At 39.1% G+C, this 13,836-nt stretch overlaps 1 protein-coding gene across 3 annotated transcripts in view; it reads right to left on the bottom strand.

Annotated features, from left to right (window-relative positions):
* LOC121442248 (myotilin) overlaps window positions 1–13,836 on the bottom strand; it is a 42,811-nt gene that overhangs the window by 11,096 nt on the left and 17,879 nt on the right. For 2 of the 3 annotated variants that reach the window (XM_041643720.1, XM_041643721.1), the window contains exon 2: window positions 3,417–3,953. The exons of the other annotated variant lie outside the window; for it this stretch is intronic. In XM_041643720.1, the coding sequence (XP_041499654.1) occupies window positions 3,417–3,769 (353 nt within the window). In that variant the 5' untranslated portion in view covers window positions 3,770–3,953. The remainder of the gene's footprint in view (window positions 1–3,416; window positions 3,954–13,836) is intronic. 3 annotated transcript variants of the gene reach the window in all.

Raw genomic sequence — 13,836 nt, 5'->3', positions numbered from 1 at the left:
ATTTTATATTAAAATATGGCTACATGCCTATAGGAAGGCAGGTAGTGGAATGTGGTGGTTTGAAAAAGAATGGTCCTATAGGCTTGAGTGGTTAGTCATTAGAGAATGGTCCTACTTGAGAAAGAAGAGGAGGAGAGTCCTTGGACTTCACACAGGGCAGGGAACCCTGACTACTCTTTGGGCTGATGAGGGAGGGGGAGTTGTTTGGGGGGGAGGGGGAGGGAAATGGGAGGCAGTGGCGGGGAGTTTAAGTTCTTATATCATCTTCGGTGCCTAAATGTTTATCTAAGCTATCCCGAGCCCTTTTAAATCTCCATACTGACATTGGTAGAGAGCAAGGACAGCAATGAGAAAATCCGGTATGGTTAGCTGTTTGGTGGATCAAACTTTTCCTAGTGTTTTGATGAATTAGAACCCTACGCGGGCAAACTTGTATCCTTCTAGTTGCTGGGGGAACCTGACCACTGCTCTAAGGAAGACTTTACGATGCTCATGATAAATGTTCCCTAGTCATCCAGATCCACAGGAGATCAAGATTCCTAAAAGGACTAGTGATTCAGAGGAAATAAAGACTGAGTGGAACCAGAGCCTTCACTTTGTGGACTGGGGCCACTCTGGGACCTGGTGGCTATCCCAAGGGTCCAGTGTAAACAGACTGGTGAGTAACAGGTGCCACCACTCGTCCCCCTGCCACTCTTGCCCCCCACTGTAAAGCACAGCTGTGGGAGATACTGCCAGCTGAGCCAAGATATACTATCTTAGAAGCTGATGGTGCCCATTCTCCCTTTACAATCTAGATATTTGAGCTTTCCAGTTGTCTGTATCAATCCCTAACTAAAGTCTGATTTGTCCAATAAAGTAAATAGTCAAATCAATCAAATAGAAGTAAATAGTGAAGCCCCCTCCCTTGATTAAATTCCTAGGCCAAAGCACTGGCCTTTTTTTTTTCTTGAAACTCACAATTATTGATATGTTTATATTCACAATGATTAATTTCTTGTTCACAATTAAAAAATATTAGAGCCCCTTAATAGTCCTGTAGTGTTTGCACTGATAAATACTTATAATGTCTTTCAGTTCTAGAGTCCCATCTGTTTGAGAGCCACAAGTGCTTTGTAAAGTGAATTAGACTCAGACAATTCTGTTCTCATCATTATATTTTATAGAAAGCCCGAAAGACTGTTAATGACAGCTAAGCCTGAGAATTACAAGATATCTATCCTTAGTTAGTTGATTGACTACACAACCTCACTGTCTGCACATTTGGTGGTATATGCACTAGACTTATACGTTCTTACTTATAAACTTTTATTATATTTTATAATATTTTTGTATAAACTTATATTACTTTTACACTGCTTTAGAGGTCTTTTTTTTCTCACCATTAATCCTGATCATTAAATATGATATAGCTCAGAAAACTGGATCACCAAGCAGGCTATTTGCGGAATGCCTCATGGCAAGCTCTTTGGAAGGAATAATTAGAATGAAAGAATGCCACTCACTTTTCACTGTGCTGTTTGAACAACTGCTAAAACCATTGCCTAAGAACTTCCTATCATTGAGAAGCGAGGTAAGGTTTTCAAGAGTCTTTAGGTTAGAAATCAAGGATTGCTTTAGAAGATGGAGCAATCCTGAGCCCTTCATAACAATGAGAGATCTGTGCACAAATGTTTAAGGGCCAGGGCTTTCCACCCCATACAGCTGGACTCAGAATGGGTATCAAGTAGCGATGGTAAGATTAGAAGAGTTATCTACAGTTGCTGAAAATGGAACAGCTAAAGCTGGACCTTTGATCTCTGGTCTGGGGACCTCCTAGACTTGCTTTCTTCGTCTCTATTTTTGCCTCTTTTTAGTTTTGTGCAAAGCTAGGTATGTGGTTGAGACTCTGTGAATGTTTGTTTGATAACTATTTTTTTTTAGCAGAATTGGAATAGGATTGAAAGACTTTAATAGGGAAATACTACAGTCAGAGTAGGTTATATATTTAAAATTCTGGTATAAGAAACTTAGAAATACCAAGAAGCTACATGGAGAATTATCATATTAATAATTGTGAACAAGAAAGAAGTATGAAATGAATTCAATGGGATTTTGTGAGGAGCTGGGGAGGAAGGCGACCTTTTAAAATACTAAGTCAAAACTATGAGAATATTATATTCCAAGGCAGGAACTATTAGTCATCAGCCATTATATATAATTCAATTTAATAACTATAGAATACCAATCTGTTTTCGAGTGTCCTAATTTTTATTTTTAAAAGTACGAAATAGGTTTCACTACAAGCTGAACTGCTATGGTCAATTTAGCGGCTTTTCTGGAATTTCAATGAATAATATACTTTTTAGAAAAACTAGCTCAGTCATCTTATTGGTGAACACTTTAATAATACATACAAGTAAACTGCATGAGTATCAGCTTATTTTTGGATAGGAAAACTTTCCACTTCTATGCTGATTTATGGTTCTTTCTCTGTTCAACATTAAACAAATCTAGAGACACCAGCAAGTATTCCACTAAGACTCCAACAAGACATGGTCCACCAGACAATGTTTGAGATGCCTCTCATTTAATCACTGATATTCTCGCCAGCCAAGAAATATGAAAACTGATCGCCCTAACTTTAAATAAGTACAAACTATTCTGTTCATGTTTTAAAAAAAGCTCAACTCCACATGGTGTCCCTTCCTCAGGCTGAGTTCCTTCAGGACAGTCTCTGGCTATGGAAATACAGCGCATGCTTGCATAAGGCTGTAGGTATTTGCTCCTAGATTTAGACCTTCTGACAAAATTCAACAAGTTACAGCTTCTCCTACCAACACAAACCTTAAAACCACGATCCTTCTGCTCCAGCCTCCCTGCTGATGCCAGTAAGGACCATTTATGCAAGTGGCCAACTGACTGAGTTCCAGACTTTTAAAAAGTGTTAATTTTAAATTATATTAGCCAAGTGGATAGTCAGGATTAGAGGGAGAAGAGGATAGGAAGAAAAGACTACGAGAAGAAACTTAATAGCCTTTGCTCATAACAGAGGAAATCCTAGACACAGAGGAACAGACAGGTGCTCTGCAACCCAGCCAAGCCAGACCTCAGAGGAATTAAATTTGCAGTGAGAGGAACTTAGCTTAGAGCTAAGCAGAAAGCTCACCCTTCCCTGGTGTGTTAGAAATCTGCTCTTTTTTTCTTTCTGAAGATGCTAAATAATAAGGATATACTTGTGTGCGATAGTAGGTAATTTGAGTCCCGCTCCGTCTGGACACTGGAGAAAGCTTAGATGACCTCTTACTGCCAGTTTCCTGGCTCAGTGAGAATGAAGCTCGCACTACCGATTTGCACTCTAAAGAATAACAGCAGCTCACCCTGAGATCTCCCCGGATAAAGCTCATGGTGCACGCAGTGTACACAGGTTCACTTACTTGGAGTCCACAGCAGATGGGATCTTACTGTTACTGTAATCAGGTTGAGATGGTAAAATAGAGCTGAGGAAGCTGGCTGGAGACTGGCTAAAGGTGGCAGTAACCTTTTGGGCTGGACTGGGGCCAGCAAGCTGCTGGGAAGCAGGATAAGCCGAGGAAGACACTGTGATGTGAGAACTCACTGTGGACGAGGCAGAAAACCTCTGCTCCGTGCACTGGCGGGGCTGGATGACGATGGAGGACTGTTTGGTCTGGCTAGGGAAGCTGGGGGCTTCCTGTCCTGGAGGCTGCAGTCTGGAGCCACATGGATTTTGGGACTGGATGAAGTGTTTTGGGCGTTCGTAGTTGAACATGCTTAGCTGGTATGTGCAAGATGGGTTTGTTCCCCGACGGGTAGAGTCCTGACCGTGAGGCTGAGAGAGGGGAATACAGTAGGTTGGAGCAAGTCAGAAGCAACTTTAGTGTGGCCCTGCTTGCTGAGATCTGGAGAACACTGTACTCCTGGCTTCGGCAGGTTTTTCTTGAAGAATAATGTTTCTGAAAAGGGGGTGGGGGGAGTTACAAGATTAGTCTAAACCATATTGTTTACTTGACACTATCAGCAAAAGCTTTTAGGGGCTGCCTCATGGTGGAGTTTTCCAACCTTCTATCCTTTCTCTCTACCTCCGTCGTTGCCCAGGTGACATTCCTACTTAGAATAAGTAAAAATGACTCAGTGTGCTTGCTCGTCTCTAGGTGAAAGCTTATGTAGAGGTTTCAAGATTATACACCACAATTTTTTTTTCCACAGAGCATTTTCTGTTAAGAAATTCTTTTGTTGTCACGCCGGGTGATAGTTCTGGAGCCTCGTGATTGGCTCTCATCGAGACACTGTAGATTCCTAGCCCTCAAAGATGTAAAGATTGAAAATCAACAGCAGTCAATGTATGCCAGCCTTCATCAAGACAGCCTTCATCTTCCCCTTTCTCATCAGAGTGCAGCAGTGCCCCTTTGATCGAGCAATTAACACTACTCTAGTGCCCATTTGCCTTTTCCCAATTTCAAAAAGTAGAATAAACATTTAATTTATTATGGTCAATTTGGAATTAATTTTTCCTATTATACCTCACTGCTTCTTTTTCTGCCCTTGATTCAGTATTGAGCACACTACCAAAGGACAAGGAGACTAAGGACTGACTGTGTGCTCGCTTGTCTCTATATGTATAACAGTTACTACAGACCGTAAGTGCAAAGTCAAATGTCATTTTTCTTGTTATGTTTAAATTATACTTTCTTGTTATTGACCTCAGTGGTTTCTTTATTATCTAGTTTATTTGTTTAATATGTAAGTTAGGCTAGCATTGGAATCATTCTAGTTCCTCTTGTTATTTTCAATAGCGATCAGTAAGTATAGTCATAACTAAAACATGACACTATGCCATGAAACTAGCCTGTCAATAAAGGAATGATGGATGCTATGGTTCTCTCTCACTGCTGGAGTGAGTGGCCTTTCTGTCTTCCCACACCAGATCTCTGTTTTTCCTCATTTTGCTGTTAAAGTCCATCCTGAGGGTTATTGTTGCCTCTGATTTTTCCTGCTGCTATGTTAAATAAGGGCCAGAGCAAATGTTCCTGAAAGTTACTGCGATACCCACTGTTTTTATTCAAAATATCAGATGATTTAATTTAAAATATATTAATTTGCTTCACGTAAGATAGAGAAACTCTGAAATTTTGATGAACCAAATGTTTAGCTGTAAAGTTTCCCGAATTGTTTACCCATCAAATCTGGGTGCTGTATAATGATTTGCATATCAGTCTGGAGGGAAATACTGTTCAGGATTCATCCAGACCAAGTCACCTCATGCTAGAGATTTGCTCAGCAGACTAGAGTTCAGTTATCACTAGCAGGGGCAAAGGTACAAGGGACTGCATAGGAAAAGGCTCTGTGGAAGAGAGAAAGCTTCAAAATTTATGAATTCCCTAATTTCAAATTTCTGAACCCAAATGCTAGCAACCAGAATGCACTGCAGAAATGACCTATGTGAAGCCTTTTAATCGTCAGGGAGAAAGATGCCGAGGGTGGGGCAGTTTAATAGAAACCTTTGTTTCCTGAAATAAAACGGCTTTATTTCAAGACAACTGGTTTTATAGCAGCGGGTCTCTTTGATGACTCTAGAGTTTGGTTCTTAATTTTCTTCCCGGGCAGGACAGTTATTCAGGCTTGTGACTAACTGTCTAAGACTTAGGCTGGAGATATTTTCCAGCAAGAGTTTTCAATTTTTTAAAATATATTTTCTGAATATTGACTGTCCTAAGCATGTTGGTATCAGTTTCCTTAGGTAATAATATTGTATTATTAAAGCTCAGGTAAATATATACTGTTTCAAAAATTTTACCCATGTCACTACAATATTTCATCAGATGTTCACAAAATGTTGATGGAACAATATATTTCCCAGACAACTTCACTTCTTGTTTGTCGTGTTGTTCCACAGTTCAGTTCTCTATTAGATTCTGACAGCGCTTTTCTTTTTCTATTAATGATATTTCAGTTTTAAGGACTGTAAACAAAGTATTCTGCTATTCCATATTATAAAAATACTTTAGAAATTCTTAATTTATTAGGTAATATTTGCTAATCTTAACCATTAAAAATTCCCTCTAGCATAACATAGACTTTTACAAAAGACTGGACTGAGGACACAGTACAGGGACATAATTCCAGTCAGATCAAACAAATCTTTCCTAGGAAAAGTAAGCTTTAGAATAAGGATGCAAATTCTCTTTGCTTGTGTCCTCTGCACAAGCCTCCCTGTTTCAGTGGACTGAACAGGCTCCTTTATCTTTAAGATTCTGTACAGTACCATTTAATTTTGTAACTCCCAGCTAGCTTTCTTTCTCTCTCTCTTTATAAACCCGAAGATCCCCTTTGCACCTATGCCTCTGATCCAAATGAAGAAAAACAAACAAACAAACAAACAAAAACTCAAACCATAGCACAAATAAGGCAGACACTTACCCTGAGCTCAGAGGACGCCAGCTCGGCTCAGCCCACTACTGAAGAGAAGGGAGATGCATCTCCTTCCCTCAGGCTAATGTGACTCTGGGCTTAGTATTGCAGCACCCTGACTTTTATCAGCTGCCAGACAGTGACATCTGATGTGCTTCCTGTCCATCTACCTATGCTGGCATGCCAAAGTAAGAGTCCACAATCTAAACAATATCTCAGATGACTTGGTGATATTTCAGGAGTGGGATTACATGAGCTTCTCTCACAGGCTTCTTTATTTTAGACACGAATTTTGACTATAAGCTGGCCAGTTTATATGGGAAGATAGTGAAAAGAGGAAGAGTGGAAGAAAACCTGATTGGCTCATGTGTCGACCTGGGGTCGGGGTCTTTGAATCTTCCCCATTGGTGAGACAAAGATGGAATGGGAGAGAAGATTGAGGATGAGTTTTTCTTCTCAAGTGAGAGGACCAGTAGGGGAAAGACTACAAATTGATCTTTGCGTCACTCTGGTACTGAAACCTTCTCTTTTTTCACTTGCTTAATAAGAATGGGGGTGGAGTCTGATTCAAACAGTGCATTTCAGGAGGAGGAGTGGTCAGGGCGAGTGCCAGACAGCAGAGTCATGGGCACATCTGACCCGAAGGCTGGCAAGTGGAAAGTGTCATTTAGTTTAGCAAGTTTTCTGACTCTGCCTGGCATATGTCTCTAAGAACTAACATTTTTATTATCAGAGTTTTAATACCCGCAAGCAGTCAACAAATAAGATTAAGTCTGTCAATGCATTGTTTGCCCCATCTCATTTTACATTGAACATAGAGTTCTCTTTCTTTCTTTCTTTCTTTCTTTCTTTCTTTCTTTCTTTCTTTCTTGTCTTGGAGACCATTGTGATTTTTTGGTTTCCATTTTTGTATATGCATGCAAATATCTACAGAAGAAACAGTTTTCAAATCAATAGAGCTGGTAAATGAGGTATGTGGCCCGAGGATCAGGTCAATCAACTAGGATTATTGCCCTTCAATGGCTTCAATTCTCCTGCCTCACAGGTGGGCACTCAAATCTTGTTTTAATTAACATGTGTATTAGGGTTAAAAATATATGTTTGAACACATGTGAGTAATAGAAAATTCTTCCTCATTGCCAGGCTTGATGTTCTGTACCTGAAGTCCCAGCTACTCCAGAGGATGAGAAGATTGCTGAGGTCACTTCTGAAGCAAAGTGAGAAATGGCCTAAAAAATTTCTCCACAACTGACCATGTCCATATGCCTTGTATTGCTATTCAGGGAAAACTGGGTAGCTGTTGTCTTAGGACATGGCAATTGCTTAGTAGAAAAGTATGCTGGTCTTGATGTGTAGGTGGTTGCCAACAAAGTCTTATTTTAGGAATCTCCCAAAATATTTTAGCACACCTGCTCTCTGATATCTCACATTCTTTCTAGAGGGACAAATCCTTCCAATCCACAGTATCAAGACATAAAAACAAGAGGAGCTAGAATATACAGTATTATCTGCAAGAGATCAGTTGTCAGTGGTTGATATTTGACTTCGCCTGAGGAAAAATTGATTTGGACAAGGAAGGGGAGCCATAAAAACTGAGGTGTCACAAAGTTAAAGTCTGAGATATATCTTACCAGCTAAGTACAGAAGATGGCAAGGAGAGACCCTCTATATACCTAGTTTCGACAGAGTAGCTTATAGTTGAGTATTATAGTTGAGAAAGAATTTTAGTCCTATGTATCCTCTGTTCATTGAGCTTCACCTGTTGTTGTGGCTAGGAGGTTGTAAGATGAGCTACATGTAATAACATCTATGACTTAAGGCAAAAAAATTCATCCTACACTAGAGGATCAAGGGATAATTTAGAAAGGGTAAATATATTGACTAGTTTTATGCCAACTCGACACAAGCTAGAGTCATCTGAGAGGAGGGAACCTCAATTGAGAAAATGCCTCTGTAAGATCTGTCTGCAAGCAAGCATGTGGGGGTATTTTATAAATTAGTGATGGATGGGACAGTGCCCAGAGCACTGTGGGTAGTGACATTCTTTAGGCTGGTGGTCCTGGATGTAAAAATAAATCAGGCTGAGCAAGACATAGGAGCAAGTCAGTAAATGGTACTGCTCCAAGATTCTTGCATCAGCACCTACTTCTGAGTTCCTCCCTGTGTGAATACCTGCTCTGACTGCCTTCAGTGCCGAGCTGTGATATGGAAGAGTAAGCAAAACAAACCCTTTATTTCTCAATTTGCTTTTGGTCATGGTGTTTCGTTACAGCAATAGAAACCCTGATTAAGATAGTAGGTCAGTCTTCCTTTCTGATACCATCTGCAGGAGTTAAGGATTTTATTAATAACCAATTATGAACTTGTTTTCCTGCCTCTAACCAAAGGTTTACTCTTTTGAATGTTTTCAGCCTCCTCACATTTGTATCTATTTGAATGGTGGCTTGTTTGACAAGAATGTTGGAATTTTTATACCAAAAAAAAAAATCATTAAGATGCCAGGGGTGGGGGGTGAACCTTATTTCATCTGATCTACAAAAAAGGGTTTTTCACATGTCTTTCCCCACACAATCATCCTTGTGCCTCACAAAATGTACTTACATCCCAGTATCTCACTTAAATTTACCTGCCACAGGTTCGGGAAATTCCTTGTCCTATCATTCCTAGAGGAAGAATAGCTATTTAACTATCCCTTGCCTCCCCCCTTGTCATATATAGGCATAGTTGATTTTGAAATGGAAAGAAGCTAAAAATGGTCCTGAGAGTTCCTTCTAATGGCTGAACTGAGTGTCTGATGAAGCTCACTCCTGTTCTATCAACTAAGAAAAAAAAATGTCACATTGAGGATAAAAGGAGAAAGGAGAGTAAGGGTTAAAGAAAATAGTATCAGGTCACATGTCACGATGGTTATTGAAGTTCTGTGTGGATATATAGTGAGAAGGAATTTGTAAATAACACTTGTGACTTGAGCTGTCAACTCTGGCATTCTTCAGTTCCATCTTATATTCTCAAGTAGGAAGGAATTATGGGTCCTATGAGTGTGTAATTAATGAGTAATAATGACAGCATTAATTTGTAATCCTCAACAACTTTGTAGACACATTAACCTTTCTTTAACCACATATTTTGGAGACCTGAATGGTAATTCACTCTACCACGCACTTGTAGTACAGCCTTAGACAGGATGCTTACACTCTAAGCTTTGATAGCTACAGCATGTAAACAATACCTGGGTTACCAGCTTAAACCAAATAGCTGCTCATAGACTCAATATGGGGAATAACATAACAGACTGTACTGTGGGTGTCAAACTAGATTTGAATATTTATAAGGAAAGAACAGGAAAACTCATCGAAAAATGTATTAGCTTTTCAAGAATTTTACTCAGTAGTTTTTTTTCAACAAATGATTTTATCATTAAGGATGGCACATTCTCATGAAAGATATTATAATTTCAAGATTTTTAAAACACAAAAGGTTTACATTAAAGATGTATACCCATGAAGAAAAGCTTTAAAAACCAGTATTGATAATCATCCCAGAAAGTCTAGTAGAGAAACAAGGATATAGAATATAAGTAAATTTTTGTTTATTACAAAACATCAGCATCAGTTATGCCCCACACATCCATTCATCCAGGACTCTATGAGGCACGTTTATTCATAGAGGAAGGTACTCTTTGCCTACTTGGAGATCTCAGAAACTAGCTGAGCCCTAGAGACCAACCTAGAAATATAGATGAAGGTTCTTTCTGGAGATTTATATATCCTCATTAAAGCAGCAATTAGAACTGATTTACAGAATATACAGGGACATTTTTAGGCACATACAGTGCCAGGTCCATTAATCTCTGGCTCTTAAAATCCTTAGACCATCTCTTCAGTGATTCCCCCCAGAGCCTTAGGTATAGGAGTTATGCTATACATGTGTATGTATGTAAGTCTCCATGTAAGTATGTACATGTAAGTTCAGGTGCTTGCAGAGGTCAGAGTCACCAGATTCCCCTGGAGCTGGAGTTACAGGTGGTTGTAAGCTGTCTATCATAAATGCCTGGAACCAAACTTGGTTCTTCTACAAGATTGCATGTTCTCTTAACCACTGGCCCATTTCTCAAGATTCTCAAACACATTTTTAAAAATAAATAGCATATCCTTTGTGTAAGAGACATTACTGCCTAAATGTGGTGTGGATATATTCTACTAACTCTGTTACCTTGAACAAGGCTTTTGCATTTTTGAGTTAGAAAATAAGAATAGTAGGGCCTAGGGCTCAGCAGACTATAGTAAAGTGTTTTAGCAATATGTGGAAGCCCTGGGTTAAATTCTGTAAATTGAGTGTGGTGTTACACGTCTGTAATTATAGCTCTTGGGAAGTGGGCAGTAGGATCACCAGTTCAACTGTGTATGAATTGGAGGCCAGCCTTGGCTTTATGAGATTTTGTCTCAAAGTAGAATAGAGTGAGACAATAGACTCGAACAGAATAGAAGAGAGATTATAGCACCATCAGAAAAATCAAGATTAAATGAAGAACTGTTTAAAAAGTGTAAAGTTTCACATAAGGTAGATCTTAGATCATATGTGTTACCCTCTCACAGTTATTATCTTACAGGAAAATTATTTAAGAAAATATTTAAAAAGTTATGCTTCCAATTTATTTCTTATTTACTCCTAAGAAGTAAGTTTATTTCATATTTCTTTTTGTTGATATGTGAAACACCCATTAAAAGTAATTTGGATAATTAAATTAATAAAAATAAACTTTTCTTTTCAGAGTTACTAAATTTCCACTTAGCTCAGTGCCATGGAATGTTCCTGAAATTTAAGTCACTTGAGTGATTGAGGCATGAAGATTATTTGAGTGAGGCAATAAGCAAGACCTGTTAAAACACACACACACACACACACACACACACACACACACACACACACGAGAGTCACATGTTTGTTCCTGGCTGCTCAGGCCCGAAATAACTACACAGAAACTCTATTAATTAAATCACTGCTTGGCCTATTAGCTGTAGCGTCTTATGGGCTAGCACTCATATCTTTATTTAACCCATTTCCATTATTTTATATTTTACTATGAGGCTTGTGGCCTAATGGCAAGGTTACAGCTGACAGCTTGTGTCTTTCTCCTCTGGCAGCTCCATGGTGTCTTGCTAACTCTCTCTTCTTTCTCCCAGTTTTCAGTTTAGTTTTCCCTGCCTAGCTCTATTTTATCCTATCACAGGCCAAGGCAGATTCTTTATTCATTAACCAATCATATTCACAGCATACAGAGGGAATCCCACATTACCTCCTCTTTTTTGTTTAAATAAAAAGGAAGGTTTCAACTTTAACATAGTAAAATTACATATAACAAGACAAGTATCAAGCAAGAATTACAGTTACAATATTTATTTCTATGTTATCTTTTATCATAGCTAACGAAAACGATAATTATAACTATCTATTCTTAACTCCATCAAAGACTCCAGAAAGATATAATATTACCTAAGTAAGCAGGAAGTGCATTGTAAGCAACTTCCAAAACTCTAGAATTGACAGAGATATCTTACTGCCTGGACAGTCACTCAAAGTTCTTTTGTATCATTGAAGCATCCATCTTCAGCTTACAGGGCCATAGTATCCAGCAGATTTTCCACGAAGCAGGAATTTCAGACGGCTTCACCTATATTGGCAGTTTGTCAGTCACATTTTTCCATGTCCTGCAGAATATCTAGCAGAGCCTTTCATGAAGCAGGAACCCCAAAGGATTGTCTCACCTTTAGGCAAGTTCAGCAGTCATTTCTCTGTGGGTTCTGCATGTCCAGTTCATCACGCAGTCCAGGCAAGAGCAGTTTCTTGACCAAATGGCTAACCAACACTATAAGGAGCTTCTTTGGTGCCCATCATCCTCTTGAAACAGATTGGTGCTGCCAGGAGCAGATATGTCTCATTGTCATGAAAAGTCCCAAGTTCTTAAAATAATTTAAGTGCCATATTCTGTAGTCTTTGAAAGGTTTGAAGAATAACTATTCATCTGAAATATATCTCTGTACATCTAGAAAACCTGTCTAACATGACTACAAGTTTGACTATTATAGATAATTATTAATCTATATTTTTAATTACGCATTACATTTTAAAATAAGCTGTGTAAACATCAATCAAGAGCAGATATATATATATATATGTATGTCTCACAAAATTGATCTTAAATTTGTATCAATAAACCAAGATCCATGCCAATGCAAATCTCTATAGCATATTCCCCTTTAAATGTAAACAAATATTTATAAAAAAATCATTTAGGGAACTTGGCTATAGTTCTCTCCAAACTTCTTCCTGCTTTTTTTTGGGCAAAGTAATTTTTTGGGGGGTGTTCATGGTGACTTTTCAGGGGTTCTTGGTTCATCAAACCACATTAGTCTGGAAGCAATCCACAGGCTCTCATCCTCATACTCCAACAGATGGTCCTATCTCCATATCCATACAGGCAGTACTGAGTGGATGCAGTGGGCTTTTAAAAAAGGATTGTATATGAATTTGGGAAGGGAGTAGGATAGGAATTGAGAGAGAAGGAGTAGTGGATCTGATAAAGGAACCATAGGACCCTGTGACTGCCTGAGATGTGCTGCTCATATGTGCATTTTACAGGAATGAAATGCAGTAGAAGGAACTTGTGGGAGACTAGACAAGCGTGCCAGATAGCATCTGCTGAAATCAAGCTTCCAGAAGCAGTAGCAATGTCCCTTATGCTAATGACATGGCTTCTTTTGGCTGTGGTTCTACTTCCAGTGAGTCTGACAACCAGGAGGTAAAATCCAGAGAAGGTTCAGCTCAAGCGGTGTGTGACCAAAATGATTGTATCCAACTCTTTTCAGTAAGTTGCTAGGGAGGCGTCCATCTCTGGTTGTTACGTAAGCCTATACATACACAATCGCCTATAGACAGAAGAAGCTGATGGAATTTTGAGTACAAGTTAAATACTGTTTCCCAGAGGTGGAGGATGGCCACAGAAATTCATGTGAAGAAAATAATAACCAAGAGTTGCTTGGCAACACTGAGCAAACCCTTCACCTTTTCTTAGCTTGGTTTTCACATGGATCAATTGGTAGCACTCTTCGGAGGACTTTCTTTCTTCCCAGTTCCTTCTACACACTCTTTTATAAAGTCTATGTTTCAATCTATAAAACCCAACCTCTATGGTGCAGTGTGAATAGGCTACCTTGGTGAATCAGGGGCTGCTATGCATGTGCATCGCAGCAAGCTACAGCAGGGATTCTGTATTTGATTAAAGAATAAAAGAGTATGAGGTACTACTATCTATGTTATTAATACCCACACTCAGGTACTGGTAAGTATTTAAAGACTACGTAGTTCGCCAGACAGTCTTTAATTAGTTAGTATAGGCCTTTAATCCCAGAACTCAGGAGGCGGAGGCAG

Source organism: Microtus oregoni, unplaced genomic scaffold (genome assembly GCF_018167655.1).
Source record: "Microtus oregoni isolate MIOR12 unplaced genomic scaffold, Mior012 000088F_ref0000325, whole genome shotgun sequence".
NCBI classification, from domain to species: domain Eukaryota; kingdom Metazoa; phylum Chordata; class Mammalia; order Rodentia; family Cricetidae; genus Microtus; species Microtus oregoni.
This window is presented reverse-complemented; position numbering and strand designations above follow the sequence as displayed.